The sequence below is a fragment of the Aquila chrysaetos genome, chromosome 15 (assembly GCF_900496995.4).
Source record: "Aquila chrysaetos chrysaetos chromosome 15, bAquChr1.4, whole genome shotgun sequence".
Taxonomy (NCBI): domain Eukaryota; kingdom Metazoa; phylum Chordata; class Aves; order Accipitriformes; family Accipitridae; genus Aquila; species Aquila chrysaetos.
The window spans coordinates 889,889-910,235 of record NC_044018.1 but is presented as its reverse complement, the minus strand read 5'-3'; the positions used below and the strand labels follow the sequence as shown (position 1 = coordinate 910,235).

At 62.5% G+C, this 20,347-nt stretch overlaps 1 protein-coding gene across 1 annotated transcript; it reads left to right on the top strand.

Annotated features, from left to right (window-relative positions):
• Positions 1 to 5,748: 5,748 nt before the first annotated feature.
• Positions 5,749 to 18,893, top strand: KIF3C (kinesin family member 3C). Its single transcript, XM_030036862.2, has 8 exons — positions 5,749 to 7,226; positions 11,662 to 11,763; positions 11,853 to 11,975; positions 12,054 to 12,172; positions 13,338 to 13,454; positions 13,736 to 13,844; positions 14,470 to 14,645; positions 15,570 to 18,893. The coding sequence occupies exons 1-8, from the start codon at positions 5,814 to 5,816 to the stop codon at positions 15,661 to 15,663; spliced, it is 2,253 nt and encodes a 750-aa protein (XP_029892722.1). The 5' UTR covers positions 5,749 to 5,813; the 3' UTR covers positions 15,664 to 18,893.
• The last annotated feature ends 1,454 nt before the right edge of the window (positions 18,894 to 20,347 follow it).

The following is a 20,347-nucleotide window of genomic DNA, read 5'->3' as shown; positions in this document are numbered from 1 at the left end:
GTGGGTCTCTGGGAATGCTGGTGAGCTGGTTATGGGGGAAAGCAGCCAAATGCCTGCTGGACCCCCAGGGTCCCTTTCCCCCTGTAGAAGCCAAAAGAAAGCTGAGAGCAAGAAGGGTGATTGGTGGGGAGCAAGCGAGAGGGTCCAGTCTCTCAGCTGCTGCCTGAGCTGGGGACAGCATCACACAGGGACGTATCCTTTCCCCATCAGGGAGGACAGGCTTTTCTCCAGGGCTGGTCCAGCCAACACCAACACCAGTTAGTCAAACCTCAAAGAAAAGCTTAAGTAATGTCAACCCACTGCTGCCGGCACAGACACCATATCCCTGCTCCCAGCCCGTGTCCCTGGCACCCTTTGCCCTTGTGCACAGCCCCGGCAGAGAGCCCAGGATGGCCCAGCCGCCCCAGGGACTGCGGTGCTGAAGGAGATGGGACGGGGACCGCAGGGTCCCACGGGTGGGAGCGCATCACTGCCAGCACCGGCATCGGGCGTCCTTTCCCTCCCACATCTGCCCGGCTCTGGCTGATGCTGCTGCCCGGGCCAGGCAGCCAGGGAAACCCAAGAGGCTGGGGCAGATCATGGGAAGGGCATCGCGAGGTCTCCTGCCGCCCTGCTGCCAGCACCCGGCTCGGGCAGGACCCTGCTGCCCGTCCATCCTTGCTGCCCCGCTGTCATTGTGCCATGGATGTCGAGCTGGAGAGCTCTCCGTCACTGCCGCCCTCATCGGCACAGCCTCCGGCCTCACTACGAGCGACGCTAGCATGATTTCGCCTGGGCTGCTGCCGGAAACCTGCCCGGCTTGGCAGGGCATCCCTCCTGCTCCTCATTAATTCCTTAATGACTCCGACCCGTGGCTTTGCCAAGTCTGGGCAGCCCCAGACCCACCCAGCCCCTGGGGATGCCTCACCCTGAGGGGCTGCCCCAGGACAGAGGGTGCTGGGTGTCCCAACGGCTGGGGGGGATACGGGGCCACAGCCCCCCCGGCTCCCCCTGGCCACCCACGAGAGCTGGGAATTGGCTTGTTTGATGTTTTCCAGCATTTTTTCCAGTGTGGAGTGTCTCCCCGGAGCGGAGCTTGGCTGTGTTTCCATGGGAGCATGCGGGGCTCCAGGAGGCCGTAGCCCCTTCCCATCCCATTTCATCCCATCCCGTGCCAACTACTGGCACGGCCCCTCGGCACGGCCAGGGTGAGGGCAACAGCCACCCGTGCCAGGGTCCCCGCTGCCGGCTGCATGGGCAGCCCCCACCTCGCCCCATGGCGGCACCAGGGACCTGGCACGGGCAGAGCTGGGGGGAACCTGGGAAGCAGCGAGGTGGGAAGAAACCCAAGGGAAAACTGCCCCCAGGGCCCCCCTGCTCAGCACCCTGGGGGCCGGGGACCAGTGGCAGCCAGGATGGGGCAGAGTAAGGGATGCCCAAGGGCGGCACAGTGTCCCAGGGATGGCTGTGATGTCCCAGGGTGGCCGTGGGACATGGAGACAAGGGACAGGAAGAGGAACGGGAAAGCTGAGGCTGCGGGAACCAGGACCCCCCCCGCCAGCCCTGCTGCAGCGGCGGCAGCATTTTGGGGCTGACATAGGCTCACAGCCAGGCCTCGAATGTCATCCCACCCCACCGTGTCCCCTGTCCCGGCCAGCCCAGTGTCACCCCTGGGATGCTCGGTCCCACCTCAGCTTTGGCACTGATGCCGGTGCGGTACCCATGACAAATGAGGGAGGGGGCAGCATCCCTGGGGGGCCATAGAGACCCTCAAACACTGGGGTCTGGGTGGGAGCAGGGCAGTGCCCCCCTCACCCCACACAGGGACCCGCCGGGGGGGCCAGCAGTGCCGCGAGTCACCCTGCACCCCATCCTGTGACTCAGGGACCAGCAATCCACCCCCATGGGTGCTCGGCCACCCACACACCCTGTCCGGTGCTGCCGGCCACTCTGGGATGCCACCGGCCACGCCACCAGGACCCCCACCCGGCCAGGGCTGCCCGAGGATACCCCAACCCCTACTCCCTCCTCGCACATGGATGGGATAAAGGCGGTGATGGGGGTCCCCTGGGGCCCACGGTATGGCACTAATCCCCCCGTGGAGCAAAGGGTGGGGGGCAGCCAGGGGGTCATAGCTCTGCCCCGGCTGCTTTGGGGGCTGTTGTGGGGTGGGTGGCCCCGTGCCCCATAGTGCCCCTGCCCGCACACCCTGAGGCTGGCCCAGGAGGGGCACAATGAGGGTCCGCTGCCCCCCCCCCAAGCCCCAGGGACAGCCCTGGTCTACCCTAAAGGTCAGCCCTGAGGCCAGGCCGGAGGCCACCGGCCACCAGCAGCATGCTGGGGTCCAGTGCTGACACCTGCGGGCGAGGGACCGTCCCTACATGGCACCCTGCCCTGCGTGGCACCGTGTCCCTCCATGTCATTCTGCCCCTGCACGTCACCACATCCCTGTGTCACTGTGTCCCTACAGGTCACCGCTCCTGACATGTCACCCTGTCCCTCTGTCACTTTGCCCTTATCTCATGCCCTGCCTAAATACCCCCCCCTTCCTACGTGTCACCCCTACCCATCACCGCAGCCCGGTCCTGTGGGTGATTTGGGGCAGGGGCACTGGGGCTGGGGGCTGCCGGGGGGAGCGGGGCTACGGTGCTGTTGAACCCATCGCCCTGGGAACGCCGGGCCAGTGCCACAGGCAGAGCTGGGCAGCACCAGTGTCCCTGCCCGGTGGCACGGGGATTTGGGAGGGACCTGGGACATGGGGGCTGCAGCAGGGACGGAACAATGGGGCCTGTGCCGGCTCCGTGGGAGCCAGGGGCACCGCTGCCCCGAGTGCCCGTGGGGAGAAGTGGCATCACTGCCTGCTGGGACCCCCCTGGACACACACGTGGGGTACGGTGCTGCCCGGCCCCACTCTGCAGCCTGGTGTGGGGTAAACCCCAGTCCAGCGGTGCCCTGTCCTCGTCCTCCAGCACAGGGATTGGGGCAGCCCAGGCTCCAGCAGTGACCCCCTCCGTAGCCCCCACCCCCCCCCATCATCCCCTCCTTCCATTCTCTACCCCCTCCATCTCCCCATCGCCTCCTCCATCCCCTCTCCATAGTCCCCCCATCCCCTCCATTGCCCCTCCAGCCCTCCTCCACCCCCCCTCCATCCCCCCATCGCCCCCTCCATCCCTCCTCCATCCCCCTCTACTGCTCCCTCCATTCCCCTCCACCCTCCCCATCATCTCCATCCCGCCTCCACCACGGCCTCCATCCCCCCTTGCATTGTCCCTCCCATCCCATCCCCCTTCCGCCCCCCCTCCATCCCTCCCTCCATCGCTGCTGCATCCCCCCTTCCACCCCCTCCTCCATCATACCCTCCACTGAAGCTTCCATCCCCCTCCATCCCCTCTCCATCCCTCCTCCATCCCACTCCACCCTCCCCATCATTTTCACACACCCCCGTATCCCCCCTCCATTGTCCCCCCATCCCGCTTCCATCTCCCCTCAGCCCCTGCTGCATCCCCCTTCCACCCCCCCTCCATCAAGCCCTCCATTGTAGCCTCCATCCCCCTCCATCACTGGGGCTGTGCCTTTGGCAAGGGGACCGTCCCTCCCCCGCGAAAGCTTCTGGAGACAGAGGACTTGGATTGCACCAGGCAGTCCTGCGTATGGCAGCAAATACCCTAATTAATTAATTATGGGATAATCTCTGGTTCCGGGGAACGGGCGGCTGCTGAGACTCGATTAACCACAAGAATGTTTAATCTCCCACCGAAGCCCCGGGGCTGCCTCTCCCGTAAAGTGCCAGGGATTATTCCCTCTGGGCCGCAAGCGAGCCCATGCAGGGATGCGCCAGCCATGCCGGGGCTGGCAGCGGGATGGGACGGGGCGCCGGCACCGGGAGGCCGGGGTTTGCTGCGGTGAGGGGCACGCACAACCTGGGGCAGCCCAGCGACCCCGAAACACCGCAGAGGCGGCTGGCGAGGGTGACGAGGGTGACACGGCCCTGGCCCCGCAGGAGGTGGGGGGGGGAGAGATCCCTGTTCCAGCTGCTGGGCCTGAGGAAAGAGCTTTGTCCCTGCTGGGCTGCTGGGGCTGGGCACCTCCCCGTGCACTCTCATGCCTCTCATATCATCCATCCTGCACCCTGTGTCCCAATCCTGCATCCCTTATCCCACATCATGTACCCTGCGCCCTGCATCCTGCATCCCAATCCTGCATCCTACCTTATGCACCTTGCATCCCGCATCCCAATCTTGAACCCATATCCCACATCCTGCACCCTCCATTGCACATCCCAGTCCTGCATCCTGCATCCAACATCATGTACCTTGCATCCCGCACCCCAATCCTGCATCCCACACAATTGTTCTGCATCCCACTGACAAATCCTACATCCTGCATCCTACAACCCACATCCCAATCCTGAACCCATATCCCACTTCCTGTACCCTCTGTCAGGCATCCTGTATCTCGCATCCTGTATCTCACATCCTGCACCCTGCATTCTGTATTCCAATCCTGCATCCCAACCCTGCATCCTGCATCCCACATCCCAATTCTGCTTTCTGTATCCTGCATCCTGCATCACAGCCCTGCATCCCGCATCCAAGTCCTGCATCCCACATCCTGCACCCTGCATCCCAGACCTGCATCCCAATTCTGCCTTCTGTATCCTGCATCCTGCATCCCAGTCCTGCTCCCTGCATCCAACATCCCAATTCTGCATCCCACATCCTGCACCCTGCATCCCAATTCTGTGTTCTGTATCCTGCATCCTGCATCCTGCATCCCAGTCCTGCTCCCTGCATCCAACATCCCAATCCTGCATCCCAATCCTGCATCCTGCGTCCCAATCTTGCATCCTGCATCCCGTATCCCAGCCCTGCATCCCAATCCTGCATCCCAGCCCTGCATCCTGCATCCCAGTCCTGCATCCCACGCCCTGCATCCCACGCCCTGCACCCTGCACCCCACATTGCAGCCCTGCATCCTGCATCCCACATCCCAGTCCTGCACCCTGCATCCTGCACCCTGCATCCTGCATCCCACCCCCTGCATCCTTCATCCCAGCCCTGCACCCTGCATCCCAATCCTCTATCCCACACCCTGCATCCTGCATCCTGCATCCCACCCCCTGCATCCTTCATCCCAGCCCCGCACCCTGCATCCCAATCCTCTATCCCACACCCTGCATCCTGCACCCTCCACCCCGCATCCCACCCCCTGCATCCTTCATCCCACATCCCAGCCCCGCACCCCGCATCCCGCTCCCCCCGCCCCTCCGGCGCCGCACAAAGACAGGACTACAGCTCCCGGCGTGCCCGGCCGGGGGGGGGGGGACGGACACGACGGCGGCGGGGGGACGCGGGGCGTGGAGGGGGGGCCGGGGCCGGCAGCGCACCCGCCGCCCGCGCCGCTGCCTGCGCGTGTGCGTGTGCGTGTGTGCGCAGGGCCGGCAGCCAATCAGCCGCGCCGCCGCCGCCCCCCCCCCCCCCTCCGCCGGCAGCCGCCCCGCCCCGCCCCGCCCCGCCCCGCCCCGCCCTGCCCGTCCCCGCACACGGGCGGGGCGCAGCGGCCGCGGCTGCCATGAGCGAACGCCCGGCGGGGCCGCCCCCCCGCCGCCGCCGCCCCCCGGCCCCCCAAACCCTCCGGTCCGCTTCTGCCCGCGGCCCCCGCCCGGCCCCGCTCTCGGCGGCCCGGGGGATGCTGCGGGGGCGGCGCGGCTGAGCGACAACACCACCCCCCCCCCCCCCCCCCCCCGCCCCGGCTCCCGCTCCCGCCAGCCCCGGCTGCGCCCCCCCGCCGCCGCCGCTCTCCGCCGCCGCCCGGCCCCGCCCGCCGCCGCCGCCATGGCCGGTAAGTCCCGCAGCGGCTGCGAGGCGCTGAAGGTGGTGGCCCGGTGCCGCCCGATGAGCAGGAAGGAGGAGGCGGCGGGCTACGAGCGCGTCCTGGAGCTGGACGTGAAGCTGGGGCAGGTGAGCATCCGAAACCCCCGCGCCGCCCCCGGGGAGCTGCCCAAGACCTTCACCTTCGACGCCGTCTACGACGCCAGCTCCAAGCAGGCGGACCTCTACGACGAGACGGTTCGGCCGCTGATCGACTCCGTGCTGCGGGGCTTCAACGGCACCATCTTCGCCTACGGCCAGACCGGCACCGGCAAGACCTACACCATGCAGGGGGCCTGGGCGGAGCCGGAGAAGCGGGGCATCATCCCCATCTCCTTCGAGCACATCTTCACCCACATCTCCCGCTCGCAGAACCAGCAGTACCTGGTGAGGGCCTCGTACCTGGAGATCTACCAGGAGGAGATCAGGGACCTCCTCGCCAAGGACCAGAGCAAGAAGCTGGAGCTGAAGGAGAACCCCGAGACGGGGGTGTACATCAAGGACCTCTCCTCCTTCGTGACCAAGAACGTCAAGGAGATCGAGCACGTGATGAACCTGGGGAGCCAGACGCGCTCCGTGGGCAGCACCAACATGAACGAGCACAGCTCCCGCTCCCACGCCATCTTCCTCATCACCATCGAGTGCAGCGAGACGGGGCCGGACGGCGAGGAGCACATCCGCGTGGGCAAGCTCAACCTGGTGGACCTGGCCGGCAGCGAGCGCCAGAGCAAAATGGGGGCCCACGGAGAGCGCCCCAAGGAAGCCTCCAAGATCAACCTCTCCCTCTCCGCCCTGGGCAACGTCATCTCCGCCCTCGTGGACGGCAAGAGCACCCACATCCCCTACCGGGACTCCAAGCTGACCCGCCTGCTGCAGGACTCCCTCGGGGGCAACGCCAAGACAATCATGGTGGCCACCTTGGGCCCGGCCTCCCACAGCTACGACGAGAGCCTCTCCACCCTCAGGTTCGCCAACAGGGCCAAGAACATCAAGAACAAGCCCCGGGTGAACGAGGACCCCAAGGACACCTTGCTGCGGGAGTTTCAGGAGGAGATCGTCCGGCTGAAAGCCCAGCTGGAGAAACGCGGCATGCTGGGGAAGAAGAGGAGAAGGAGCAGCCGGAGGAAGAAGGCGGTGGACGGAGAGAGCGCCACGGAGAACGAAGGGGAGGACGACAACGAGGACGGCCTGGAGAAGAACATGGAGAATTACTTGAAGGAGCAGAAGGAGAGGCTGGAGGAGGAGAAGGCCGCTATCCAGGACGACCACAGCCTGGTGAGCGAGGAGAAGCAGAAGCTGCTGCAGGAGAAGGAGAAGATGATCGAGGATCTGCGGAAGGAGCAGGAGGCCACGGAGCTGCTGGCCACCAAGTACAAGGTACGTCTCGCCACCCGCCGTCGCGAGCGACGCTGGGGGAAGAGCTGCTTTGCCTCCGCCCCCTCCTGGGGGGCTGGAATGGGTCCCGAGCAAGGTGGGCTCCCGAGCAAGGTGGGCTCCCGAGCAGGGTGCCCAAGGGCAGCCCCATGCCTCCAGTGTAGTGGCGGGCTGGGGTTGCCCTCAGGCGTGGACCTGCGTGGTGACCCGGTGTGGAAGCTCCTGGGGGTGCGGGGTGGGAAGGGCCACGGGGGAGTGGATCACTGGTGGCACGAGTTTGCTGTGCTCAGCTCTCGTCCCCCTCGGCACAACAAAGCAGCTTGCGGCAGGGCGGGGGAGCGATGCTGCGGATTCGTCCCCGGTGGCCCCGGGAACGCGCCCAGGGCTGGGGCTGGGGACGCAGCACCGCCTGCCCCTCCCCGCCTCCCCCCTGCCTGCCCCCCGCTCCCGGCCAGCCCCACGGCTCCTGCCCTGCCCGCCGAGCTCTGCCAGGGACGGACAGGACTGTGAGCCCGCAGGCAGGGTCTGGCAGCTCTGTGGGGACCCCCGTCCCCCCTCCCCACCTCAAATCCTTCCTGGCACCCCCGAGCCGGACCTGGGAGGGGGGGGGGGGGGGGGCATGTTACCGGCACCCTCCGAGCCACCAGCTCAGGGATGCGGGGCCGAGCGCGAGAGGGGCCGTGGCAGCCCCAGCCCAGCCCCGGGCGGCCGTGCCGGGGGTGTGGGGCTGCACCACTGCCCCCCCCCCGCCCCAGCCCCAGCCCTGCTCCCGTCCCTGGTGGGGCTGGGGGGTCCTGACCCCCTGCCACGGGGCTGGCGTGAGCGTGGGGCTGGGATGGCTGTCAGGGTGGTGGGGAAGGAGCTCCGGCACCCTGACCCGCCGCGTCACGCTCCGGCACAGCCCCTCCGTCACCGCGGTGGCCCGGATGCGGTGGCCGGGCTGGAGACCTAGCACGGAGCCCCCCAGGCGGGGACATGCCTGGGGTGTCGGTCCCTGCCCGGGATTTCGGGGGCTGAGCAGGGGGATGCTCTCGTATCCTCCTCCGTGGCCAAAGCCGTGTTTGTTGCAGCCCCAGGGATGCATGGCCGTGCCCAGGGATGCGTGGCAATGCCTGGATGCCAACGCAGAGACCCGTGGGCTCGCGCTGGGACGTGCCGCCGTGGGACGCATGCACTGGTCGCCGGCTGGCACGACTGGTGTCCCATGACGGGCGTCCTGGCGGAGCAGGATGCTCGGCACGGAGGTGGGCTCCCCGCAGCTGGTCCCCCCCACTGCCGCTGCGGCGGAGGGCAGGTTGTCACTGGCAGCCGTCCCGCGCGGTCTCCTCATCCGGCACGGCGCAGCGGGGCTGGCTCGGGGCCACTGCGTGTCCTGTAACTGCTGAGTAACGAGGCAGGGCCGGAGGCGAGATGACGACGCATCGCCTTTGGTGGCCTTCGGAGCCGCTCTCCGTGCCATGACCCTCCGGGCACGGGGGTACGGTACAGGCGCACCAGTGAGGTATCGCCCCGGGGGGCAAAAATCCCCCCTGTGCCAGCGATGGAGGGGCAGAGCCTGCCGTGACACCCACCCACCCTGCTGGGCACTGCCAGGGACCTGCCTGGGGGCACGTTGCGGGGGACACTGGGTGGCTTCCCGGTGCCCACGGGCAGCTCTGCCACGCAGCGGGGCCAGGCAGGGAGCCCTGTGTCCCGCTCACGCGTCGAACGGCTCAGCAGCGACCGCGGCAAAGGCAGCCGTAGTACCTGGGGGGACACGGGGTGCCCCACACGTGCGCGGGCGACCCACGCTGGACCCCCGTCTTGCCCTCGCGCCCGCGGACGTGGGCTCAGCCTCTGCCGTGCCCCACCATCCGGCTGGGACGCGTGGGCAGCATCGAGCTCGGGGAGGCGGGGGCCAGCCTGCCCCGGCAGATGATGTGCACCTCGGCACCCAGATGTGCACCTCGGCACCCAGATGTGCCCGGGCTGTGCCGCAGCGGCAGGCTGCGGCGAGCCTCTGCCTCGGCTTGGCCAGGCTGCCAGGTGCAGCCGTTCCGGGCCCCTCGCCCGACGGCTCTGCCGGGTGCCGAAGCCGGGGTCGGCAGGCGGGAAAGTGCCGGGGAAGTTATTTGGGTGCCGGAAATGAGTTCCCGTGAGAGGCTTAGCGTACAATCTGTCCCACGCGCTAAAGAAGATTGGGAGTCGTCTTCCTTAGAGGGAATAAATGCTTTGTCAGGGGGAAAACAGCCGCGCTGAGAAACCCCTTAATCCCTCGGCGAAGGCAGTAGCCGGCGGTGAACCCCGCGGGGAAGGATGGCAGCACCGTGCCCTGACCAAGCATCGTCCCAGCACCCGCCTGGTCGCCCCCGTCCCCCCCCTTGTGCCCTCCTGGTGCCCCCCAGTCCTGCTGGGGCAGGACGCACCCCGGCAGGGCACAGGGGACACTCGCCAGCACAGGGTGCAACTGGGACCAGCCAAGAACTGGTTTTGGAGGAGGAGGTGTGAGGGGCGAGGGGTCCATGGAGCCCCAGCCCCCCCCAGCCCGGCTGCTCTGGGGAGCCCTAGCAGGGCATGGCATGGGGCCGGGTGGGGGGGCTGCCCTCGGGGGTCTCAGCCCCCCCGCTGCGGCAACCTAGTGGCTTCCCCGGCCAGCAGCACCTAACCGAAGGCAGCGGGGCTGGGAGGGAGGAGGAATTCTCGGTGTCAGGGCCTGGGGGGGTGCAGCAGGGTTGGGGGGGCTGGATGGGGCACCCGGGAGGGGATGTGCCCCTTAGCACTGAACGGCTGCGAGGGTCTCGCGGAGGTGGGGGAAGGTGGGAGCTGGTGGTACGGACATAAGGGTTGTCCCACGGGTGCTGGGGGTGCTGATTGCGTGGCTCTAAAACCCCACACTGTGCACCCCCACAGCCCACGGGGAAAAATCGGGGGGAAATAGGAGAAATAGAGTATTGCCCCAGATAGCTGTCGGTGTGAACGGCGGTCGCCGGTTTGCCCAAGCCCCTGCCTCCAGCCTCCACGTGCCCGGGGCTGTGATAGGGTACGACGGGGGGCGTGCCCCCCCCCGGGAGACCCCTGCCCAGGGGCACGTGCCGGCAGCACCGATGAATGACAAGCGACGACCACGCCATCCCGCTGACACCCGGACACAGTGACATGGCTACAGGCATGCACACACCCTGCACGTGGGTGCACACGCGTCTTGCACGGGTGTGCGCACACCCGGTGCATGGTGTGCTCACCTCCGGCACGGGTGTGCGCAGACACCCGGCGCTTGTACACGCACCGGCACGCGTGTGCACACGTATTCAATACGTGCACACACCTGGCGCGTCGTGCACGCACCCCTGTGCCTGTGCACACACGTCCTGCACGTGCGTGTGTGCACAGGCTGCGTGTCGGTGCGCACCCATTGCACACACGTGTGCACACACACCGCAGGAGGACACACGCGTGTCCCACACGTGGTGCGAGCCAGGGAAGGCTGGGCTGAGAGCACTGCACTGGGGCTGGAGGGAAGACTGCGTGTGTGTGTGCAAACGTGTGTGCGTGCACGAGCATGCACGGGTGTGTGTGCATGAGTGTACTAGTGTGTGCGTGCATGGGGGGCTGTACATTAACACGTGAGTGCATGGGGTGAAGGAGAGTGTGCTTGTGTGTGAGCACAACCGTCTGCGTGCTTAGGCGTGCGTGTAGTGGTGTGTGTGCAGGGGGGGTGACTGCGCACCGGCACGTGCATACCTGGGTGTGTGCACGTACACCCATACGTGTGTGTGTGTGTGTGTGAGCACTGCCATGGGAGAGGGGAGCCCCGTTCCCCCAGGGAGACAAAGGGAAACACGGGTGGGGTGGGCTGTGGGAGACGGGGTGGGAAGGGACAGGGTGGGATGAGGGAGTCGGGATGGGGTGGGATGCTGGGGTGGGGAGGTGCTGCTGTGGGTGGTTTCCCTGCAGCATCTCCCCCCAGCAGGTCCCAGCGGCTCAGGGCAGAGCCCCCCCTGCCCCAGCTTGCCACGGCTCGGCTGGGGCCGGGTCCCCGCTGCCGGCAGCTGCTGCACATCCGCGGCGTCCCGCTGGCTCACGGCTGTGCGGAAGGAAGCGAGACCTGAAACAGCCCGGGCTCAGCGCCAGCGGCCCCACGTCAGGTCCCCACGGAGGGGCCACGTCGCTCGCACCCCCCGCCGCAGCCCCCGCCGACGTGGCCGGCGGTGCCGAACCGGCCCCAAGCTCGTCGGTGTCCATGCGCAGCCCCCTCCCCGTCAGCCAGGGACCAAAGCATGTGCTGCACCAAAAGCTCCCACCTCCCCAAAAGCGGGGTTGAGGACAGGGTGCCCAGGACAGGGACCAGGGACGGGGGTCACCACCCGGCGAGGATGGCTTGTGTGTGGGGCAAACCCCACGGGGGGGGTGGTTGGGAGAGCCACGCTCTGACCCCCCCACCCCGCTCTGTCCCCCCCAGGCGATGGAGAGCAAGCTGCTCATCGGCGGCAGGACCATCGTGGACCACACCAACGAGCAGCAGAAGATGCTGGAGCTGAAGCGGCAGGAGATAGCCGAGCAGGTAACGGCGTGGGGGCCTGACCCGGCTTAGGCGGGTGCCGGGGGTCCGGTTCCCCCTCCCAGCTCTGAGCGTTTCCCCCTGTGCTGCAGAAACGCCGGGAGCGGGAGATGCAGCAGGAGATGTTGCTGCGGGACGAGGAGACCATGGAGCTGCGGGAGACTTACACCTCCCTGCAGCAGGAGGTGGAGATCAAAACCAAGAAGCTGAAGAAGGTGAGAGCGCGGCAGGCGGGGACGACCGTCCCTCCGGCCCCCGACCCACGGGGCTGAGGGTCTGCTCCTCTCCCCCAGCTGTACGCCAAGCTGCAGGCCGTGAAGGCGGAGATCCAGGACCAGCACGACGAGTACATCCGCGTGCGCCAGGACCTGGAGGAGGCGCAGAATGAGCAGACGCGGGAGCTGAAGCTCAAGTAGGTGGTTGTGCGGCCCCTGGGCTCGGGCGCAGCCGTGCGGGGTGTGCGGGGCAGAATTGGGGTGCTCGGAGCGGAGCTGGGGTGCGCAGCTGGAGGGAGAAACACGCTGGATGATGAGCCCAACTGAGTGCTTCCTACCCCGTCAGCGGTGGGAGAAGGTGTAAAACATTTAAACCTGTTGAGCTGGGTGGGTTGCACGCGAGAATATTAAAAAGTTTCTGAGAAACGTGAAAAACCAGAAAATACACAAGCAGAAGCGACAGCGCGGCAGCAGTGCGCGCTATGGCTCGGTTACGGGACGTGGCCGTGGTAGCTGGAGGTAAGCGTCCCCCGAGGGCACCTGCAGACCTGCTCCGGCCCCAGCACGGGCAGCGGAGGGAGGGCAGCTTTGGGGGGACTCGGTGTGAGCCCCAGCCCCGTGGGGGCACCCGGCAAAGCCGGGCAGTGCTTTCCCTCCAGGAACCTCCCAGCAGGAGATGCAGCTTCTAGTCCACCATCTTTAGTGGGCTTGTTTTCACTTCGAGCAATTATTTTATTCAATGTCTTAAGAAAATCCCACCCAGACTTATAAATATATTTTAGCGTTTTCAAGGTGAAATATTTGTACTTTTACTAGAAACAAAATTTCATCTCAAATTTTGTTACCTTCGAACATGATTCAAACTTTTTGAAAGCCAGCAACTCAATGAAAGCAACTCATCAGCTCGAAACAATTTTCTGCGGCTGCTCAATTTGCCCCAAAAAACGTGGAAAAAAAGATTCCCTTTGCGGTCCATTTTGCATCATTGAGCTTTCCTTTAATTTCTGGTCAGGCAGCTGGGGGAGCAGACGGGTCCGGGCGTCCCTGCCTGGAGGAAGGCTTGCAGAGCTGCCCGAGTGTCTTCGCTCCTCTCTGATGACCGTCTTCCTCTGCCCTCCCTCTCCTGCCTCTCTCGCCTCTCTGTCGGCTGGACCTACTGCTTCAACCTCTCCATTTCCATCATGTTTCCATCTTCTGGCTGTTTTCCCATTTCCCTGCGCTGTCTCCCTCTCTTCCTGACATCCCTTTTCTCTCCCTTTCCGACCTGTTTTCTGTCACTTGTCACATTAACTCCTTCCTCTCCTGCTCCTTCCCACCCCCTTGCTCCTGCTCCGTCTCTCTCTTGGCCGGTCACTCGCTCAGGTACTTGATCATCGAGAACTTCATCCCACCGGAAGAGAAGAACAAGATCATGAACCGCCTGTACTTCGACGGTGAGGAGGACCAGTGGAAGTTCCAGCCGCTGGTGCCCACCGGAGGGTACGTCCCCGACCCTGACCCACGCTCTGCCTCTGCGCTGCTGACCCGCGGGCACGAAGCCTCTGCCTGCAGGGCAGGGATGTCCCCGGGGATGGGGGGACGGCAGGGACCCCGGGATGCTTGTAGGTGCCTACGGGTGGAAATCCTCTCCAAGCCAAGCCCCACCAGGAAGGGCCACCCTTCACTTGCTGTAGACAAACTCTGTTCGTCACTGTTTGGACACGGTTTCAGTAGGTATTTATGTTCTCTAACACATGTTCCTCTCTTAATTAATTTTTTAGAAACAGCAACCAAATGAAGAAGCGGCCTACCTCTGCAGTGGGGTACAAGAGACCCATCAGCCAATATGCCCGCGTGGCCATGGCCATGGGATCTCATCCTCGGTACCGGGTAAATGAGAGGGAACTGGTGCGTGCCAGGGGGACAAGAGGTTGTTGGATAAATGGGACGGATAAATGGGATGGATGGTTGGATGGAAGGAAGGAAGGAAGGAAGGATGGGTAGATGGTTGGATGGATGGAAGGAAGGAAGGATGGGTGGATGGTTGGATGGATGGATGAGTAGGTGGATGGATGGGTGGGTGGACAGATGGAGGGATGGATGGATGAACAGTGAGAGAGGACACGGAGTAAACAAGCTCATGATGATTTGGGATACGTCAGTTCAAGCTCCCAGCTTTATCCTCCCGCTTGGCAGGGTCGGTGGCCGTGCTCTCAGCCGGTCCTTGAGCTGCTGGCTCACTGGCTGTGGCAGCTCCTGCCATTTGAACGGATGGGGCCATTCAGTCTTGCCTGCTGGACTCAGCCCCAGGAAAGACCAGAGGAGCCCGAGCAGAGCTGTCAGCCTGCACCCTAGTTTGGAGCTCGCCCTGTGGCTGTGGCAGCCAGAGGAGGGTCCCACTCTGCAGCATGCTGGTCAGCTTCTCTCGGCAGCATGGACTTGTTAGAGCTGGTGCTGTGTTTTGCCACGTGGTGACTCTTCGTGTCGGTTTTCCCGTTGCCCTGTCCTGCTGCAGGCTGAGAACATCATGTTCTTGGAGCTGGACCTCTCCCCTCCGGCCATCTTTGAGTTTGAGCGGAGCAGGGACCCGGCAGAGCAGGACCCCCGGGCTCTCCACCTGGAGAGGCTGATGCACCTGGACAGCCTCCTGGAGCGGCCGGCGGCCTCCCGAGTGAGGAAGTCCCGCTCCTGGTGAGTGCCAGCGGGCGGAGGGCACGCGTGTGGGATGCGGCGCGGCCGGGATGCTCCGTGCGGGGCAGCCCGTGGGCTTGGGGCAGGCAGAGGAGTCGCGGCGGAGCCGCAAGCCCCCCATTCCTTTTGGGGTGGAAACTGGCCATGAGTTGTTGGGGCGTGGTCAGATTTTAAAATACGGCTAACTTGGCTTTGGTAACGGTTGTTGGATGTGTATTAAAAACACGGTGATGATGTCATATATCATCAGACGCATCTCAGCACAGGAAAGACATGGACCTGTTGGAGCGGGTCCAGAGGAGGTCACAAAAATGATCCGAGGGCTGGAGCACCTCTGCTATGAGGACAGACTGAGAGGGTTGGGGTTGTTCAGCCTGGAGAAGAGAAGGCTCCAGGGAGACCTCATTGTGGCCCTTCAGTACTTAAAGGGGGCTTATAGAAAAGATGGGGACAGACTTTATAGCAGGGCCTGTAGCGACAGGACAAGGGGTAATGGTTTTAAACTAAAAGAGGGGAGATTCAGACTAGATATAAGGAAGAAATTGTTTACGCTGAGGGTGGTGAAACACTGGCCCAGGTCGCCCAGAGAGGTGGTCGATGCCCCATCCCTGGAACCATTCAAGCTCAGGCTGGACGGGGCTCTGAGCAACCTGATCTGGTTGAAGATGTCCCTGCCCATGGCAGGGGGGTTGGACTAGATGACTTTGAAAGGTCCCTTCCCACCCAAACCATTCTATGATTCGATGATACACATATCTCCCAGATGGTAAGACACAAGGTATCATCCTGCCCAACACTGGGTGTCCTTCGGTGCTGCCTGCATAGCAAATGACTGAGAAAATGGCTGGATTTCAGGGACAGCAAGAGGCAGGGGAAGGGAAAGGAGAAGGAAACCAAGTTTTTTCTCTTCGTCTCCCCATCCAGGTGCCAGACGCCGCGGTCACTGCCATCCTCAACCACGCATGTCTCCCTCACCTCCAGCTCCCCGTGCGCCGCCACGATGCCAGCTCAGGAGTGACGTCCTGGACCCCCTCGCCCCCCACACCGCCTCGCAGCGAGGACTGTGCCCCGCTGACGGCCGAGGAAGGGGCCTCAGCCGGCAGCATCTCCACCGGTCCCAGTTCGTCTTTGTCTTCAGCTACTTTGTGTGCGCGTGTGTTTGTGTGAGACGCTCACGAACAGCCCCCGGGGCGAGAGGAGCTGCCCCCTCCTTCCTTCTGCCCCCCCCTTCCCCGATCTGGATCTGTCACTTTATTTATTTAACGTATTTATTTATGGAGTGGTTGATGCGCAGAGTCAGGAGGTGCGTTCGGACTGGAGGACATCCAAGGCTGGCAGTGGGCACCACGCCGACCCCTCCTCGGGTACGCTCGGCTCCCAGCCCTCCCCGCGCCGCCGCTGCAGCCCCCGCGCAGGGCTGGGGCACGGGGACACCGCCGGGGTGGGCACCACCGGCGTACTGCTCACCATCGTGCTCCGCGGAGCAGGCAGGAGAGAGCACGTGCCCCTCTCTGGTGGCTTTGGCAGAAGGTGAGGCAGCCCCGGACACTGGTGCTGCGTTTGCTGGATCCCAGGGAATTTGGCGATTTCTACAAGGATTTGGAGACGTCGTGGTGGCAGCACCTTGCGCTGGGCTTGTCAGAGGCCCAGAGGGACTCTCCAGCCTGCATCAACACTGGTGGCAGCAATGACATCTCATTGACTTCTTGCCATGGCTGTCGCTCCAGGAATGCCAGCTCCATTCACAGAGAGGGCTTGCAGATTAACCAAACCAAGTCAGTCCCGGTGACGCCGGGACTTTGTTCACCTGTGCCACGCTTGGGAGATGGCTGGCCCTGTCCTCTTCGGCTGCCTGACACCCAGCTTGCTCCCATCCCTGACTAAGTGGGTGTTTAACTCCTTACAGCAAGAACAGGAGATGGAAATCTCCATCCCCTTCCACCCACCCCTGCCAAAGACGCACATAGTCTGGGGAGCAATGCTACCTAAGTGAAACCAGAGGTGAGCATGTCCACCGTCCTGGCAACTAAAGGCAACGAAGAAATGCAGGACACGATGGTGATGCCCGGAGGGGTGATTTCAACATTGCTGTCCTCCGGGCTGGGTAGTACCACGTGGAGATCACCTTGTAGTTGGGAGAAACTTCCTGGTTTTTTATTGCGTGGGTCGTGGAGGGATGGACGTGAAATGGGTAATGGACAGGAGGGGGCAAGCCATAAGGCCACTCCGGTGACCTGAAACCCATCCCAGGCAGCAGCGTGCGTAGGTGCCAGGACATCACTCGGTGTTCCTGAGTGATTCAGCTTTCAGCAATTTGACTGAGGGAAGGTGGGTCCTTGTTGAAGACTGTTCCTGGCAGTGCCAGGCCAGCAGCTGTGGTTTCCCTGGGATGGCTTCTGGATGTGCGGAGGTGGGGGAGATCCGTTTGTTTGACAAGATCCTAATGAATGAGGGAGCAAGCCCCTGGTTGACATGGGAGAATACGGGTCTTCGGGGGGACGTACGCTGAGGCCAGTCCCTGGGAAGGCACGTCTGAGGAGATGTGCAGGTAGGGACTGTCTTCTGGCGTCTTCTTGATCGTTGCCGTCTGCCACCATCTTCCCTGCCTGTGTCCTGTAACACCTTCCGCCTCTTTGAAATCTTTGTCCCCTTCTCCCCCACCCCAGCAGCTGGCTTGTAGGCAGTTTTGGAAGCTGACATTGCTCCCAGGACTGAGCTCACTCCCCTCGAGCAGCAGCCAGGTCTGGTCAATGCTCAGCCTGGGGAGGAGGGTGTGGGATGAAAGGCATTTTAGGAGTGAGAGATCGGTCCCTTCCATGGCTTGGGGTGAGGTCCATCTGTCCGCAGGTACCGCCAGCAGCCAGGGGGTTGTCCGTGTGCATCCCCCGGAGCAGGCTAGCTCTGGCCCCCTGAAACACGGTGGATGAGAGACCTGGTTCTTTATTTAGTTTTCAGGATAGCGTCTGGGAGTCAGCGTCAGGAAGCACAGACCTCAGGAAGGGGAGAAGCTGTCTGCAGGGTGACCCGCAGGAATATATTTTCCTCCCTTCCGTGTTTTCTAATTGCCCCAAGTTCACCTTCAGCCAGATCAGCAGCTCCCGGACCCCGAAGCTGATGGACCGGCGACAGTCTCTTTTATCTCCGTTCTCTACCCAGGGCATGGGAAACAAAGCTCAAGAGCTGATGGTGTCCTCTCGTTCCCCCCCGGCTTGCCCCAGGCCATGGAGCATCATGTTGAAGGGTGGATGTTCTCCACATCCATCTCCCACGGCACGCGTTGGTCCTCATCTGTGTCATGGCAAAGGACAGGTTCAGGTCCAGCAGGATTTTGGGCACGGTGGGATCCACGTGGAAGCCCTTCCAGCGGAGCACAGGACCGGCATCTGTGTACCTGGTGCAGGGGACGGGCTGAGCTGCTTTCAACGTCCAAGTGCCACTTGTAATGCATCTATCGTGCGCGTGGGTCCAGCAATGTCCCGGCGATCGCTCTGTCTCGCTCCACCGCTGCCGACAACCTCCCGACCTCCTTAGCACAAACCCCGAGGAAGGTTGTAAGCAGATGCTGGTGATTTAAGCTGAGGCCGAGCTCGCTCGCGGCGGTGTTTTCCCTCTGCCTCGGGTGGCTCCGCAGCCTCTCTGCATCACTGCAGCAACCCCAGATGTATATTTGTAATGTTCTTTGGTCTTTGTATGTTGGTGCGTGTGTATTTACATATGAGTGTGTGTGGGTGCGCGCGCGTGTGTAGCCAAGGGATCTATTTACCGTCGATGTGAGTGACTGTACAGGGGGCAAATCCCAGAGGGGGGACAGGGCTGGGCTGGGGCTTTTTTTTTTGTTGTTTAATTGTTTGTTTAGTTATTTTGGATTTCAGGTTTGGACTTTTTTTTTTTCCAAGGGGGTGGGTTCGGGTCTGTTTCGGATTGATTGACAAGGTGAGGGCCTTGATTAGGACCAAATTTTTGTGCCTGTTGCTCTGGTGATTTATTTAGAAATCAAAAGTTTACTGTATGGTGGCCCATCCTTGTCACTCTATACATATGAATATACAGGACATATTATAAATATATATATATTATACATACTGTATGGAGAGAGGTCATTAATCTCACACTCCCTCTGGCTTTGGATGGACACCTCTTCAATACGCTGTAATGTAGCTTTGACCCAGTGCTGGGAACAAGCAGAAAGCGCCAGCACCGTTCAAAACCTGGCAATGACACCAATAAAGGAATGAGCATCATTGCAAAGGGCGTCCGCAGCCTCGTTCATCCGCAGCTCCGGCCGGCTGGAACCCGCCGGCACCGCGGTGCCACAGCCGATGCGTTAATCTCAGCGCAGGTCTGCATCGCACGCCGTGCTCGGGGGGACCTCCCGGGCTGTGTGTGTTTAGAGACGAAGATTTGGGATTTGGGCTCCTGCTGCTGCGCAAACAGGGGCACCGATGCCTGGATTTCTCCATGCATTTCTCCTGTTTTGTATAAGATGGAGCATTTGTACTAAAACGCCTGTAATTTGCAGGAAGCTTCACTAGGAGAAGGTCTAAGCAGCAAAAGCTGGTTTTGCTAGGTAGGAGCTCTCTCTCAAAGTCATTGTATGAGCTCCAAGAGTGTGGAGAGGCCTGTTGAAAATCGGTAAGTTCATTTGGGGCGGGGGGATTTCATTTTACGTGCTCACCTAGTTCCTTCCAGCTTAGTGATGCCGATGCCAGGAATGGGCCCCGGCACAGTCTGGTTTATCGGCATCGATTCAGCGAGGTCTGCAGCCGCATTAGGCGCAGCACGGGAGGTGGGTAAAAGAGGAGACTGGAGCCAGGCGGGAGAGCTGGCCAGGAGCACCCGCACATCACACATGTGGGGAGGTTGGTTCTTGCAGAGGAGGGAGGGAAGAGCCTGGGAGTAAAAGCAAGAAGTGAGATTAAATGGGGAGTTACAGCCCGTGGCGAGAGCAAGGAAGGATCCATGGACATTCAGGTGAATCAAAGCTGCTGGTGAAACAGGAGTTTGGGTAGCCTCACCGTTTCAGGAGCAGCAATACTGAGCAGGGAGGAGACTGGGCATCTCCCAAGTGCCGCTGCATTTTTCCCCATGGCATTGGAAAATGGGGAAATTCTTACGTCTTACGCATTAATGAAGCTCTTACTCAGAAAACACTGCAAAGTCACTGAACTCCCATGCTTTGAGATTGTCCTTGGCAGTCTGACCTGTCCTGGCAACCCCCGTGGCACTCCAGAAGCGCCGGCAGCTGATGCTGGGTATCGCTCCCGGCCGCTGTCCCGGCTCCCTCTGCTCCCCAGCGTGGTTTAACACCAGCCTTTCCTTGTGAGGTGCCTCCGTACGCTTGTCCCATGGGCAGCCTGGGTGCCCGTGGGCACAGGGGCAAGGATGTGGACAAAGTTAGGGACAAGACCCATGATAAGAAGGAAAATGAAAGGGAACAAGAAGGCAATCCATAGGTGCATTAGTAGTAAGAGAAAAATCAAAGGATTCTTCACTATACACCAGGGAATGAATGATAATATCAGAGGAAAAAACGAAGCATGCAATCATTTTTTTTGCTTCAGTCCTCATTTAAAAGGTCAGCTGTGATCAGATGGCTTACAATAAATGTCAGCGAAAAAGGGCTGAGGACTCAGGCTAAAATAAGAAAACGGTAGGTCAAAGATTTCTCATACATGCTGGATGTTTCCAAATCAGCCTGGTCT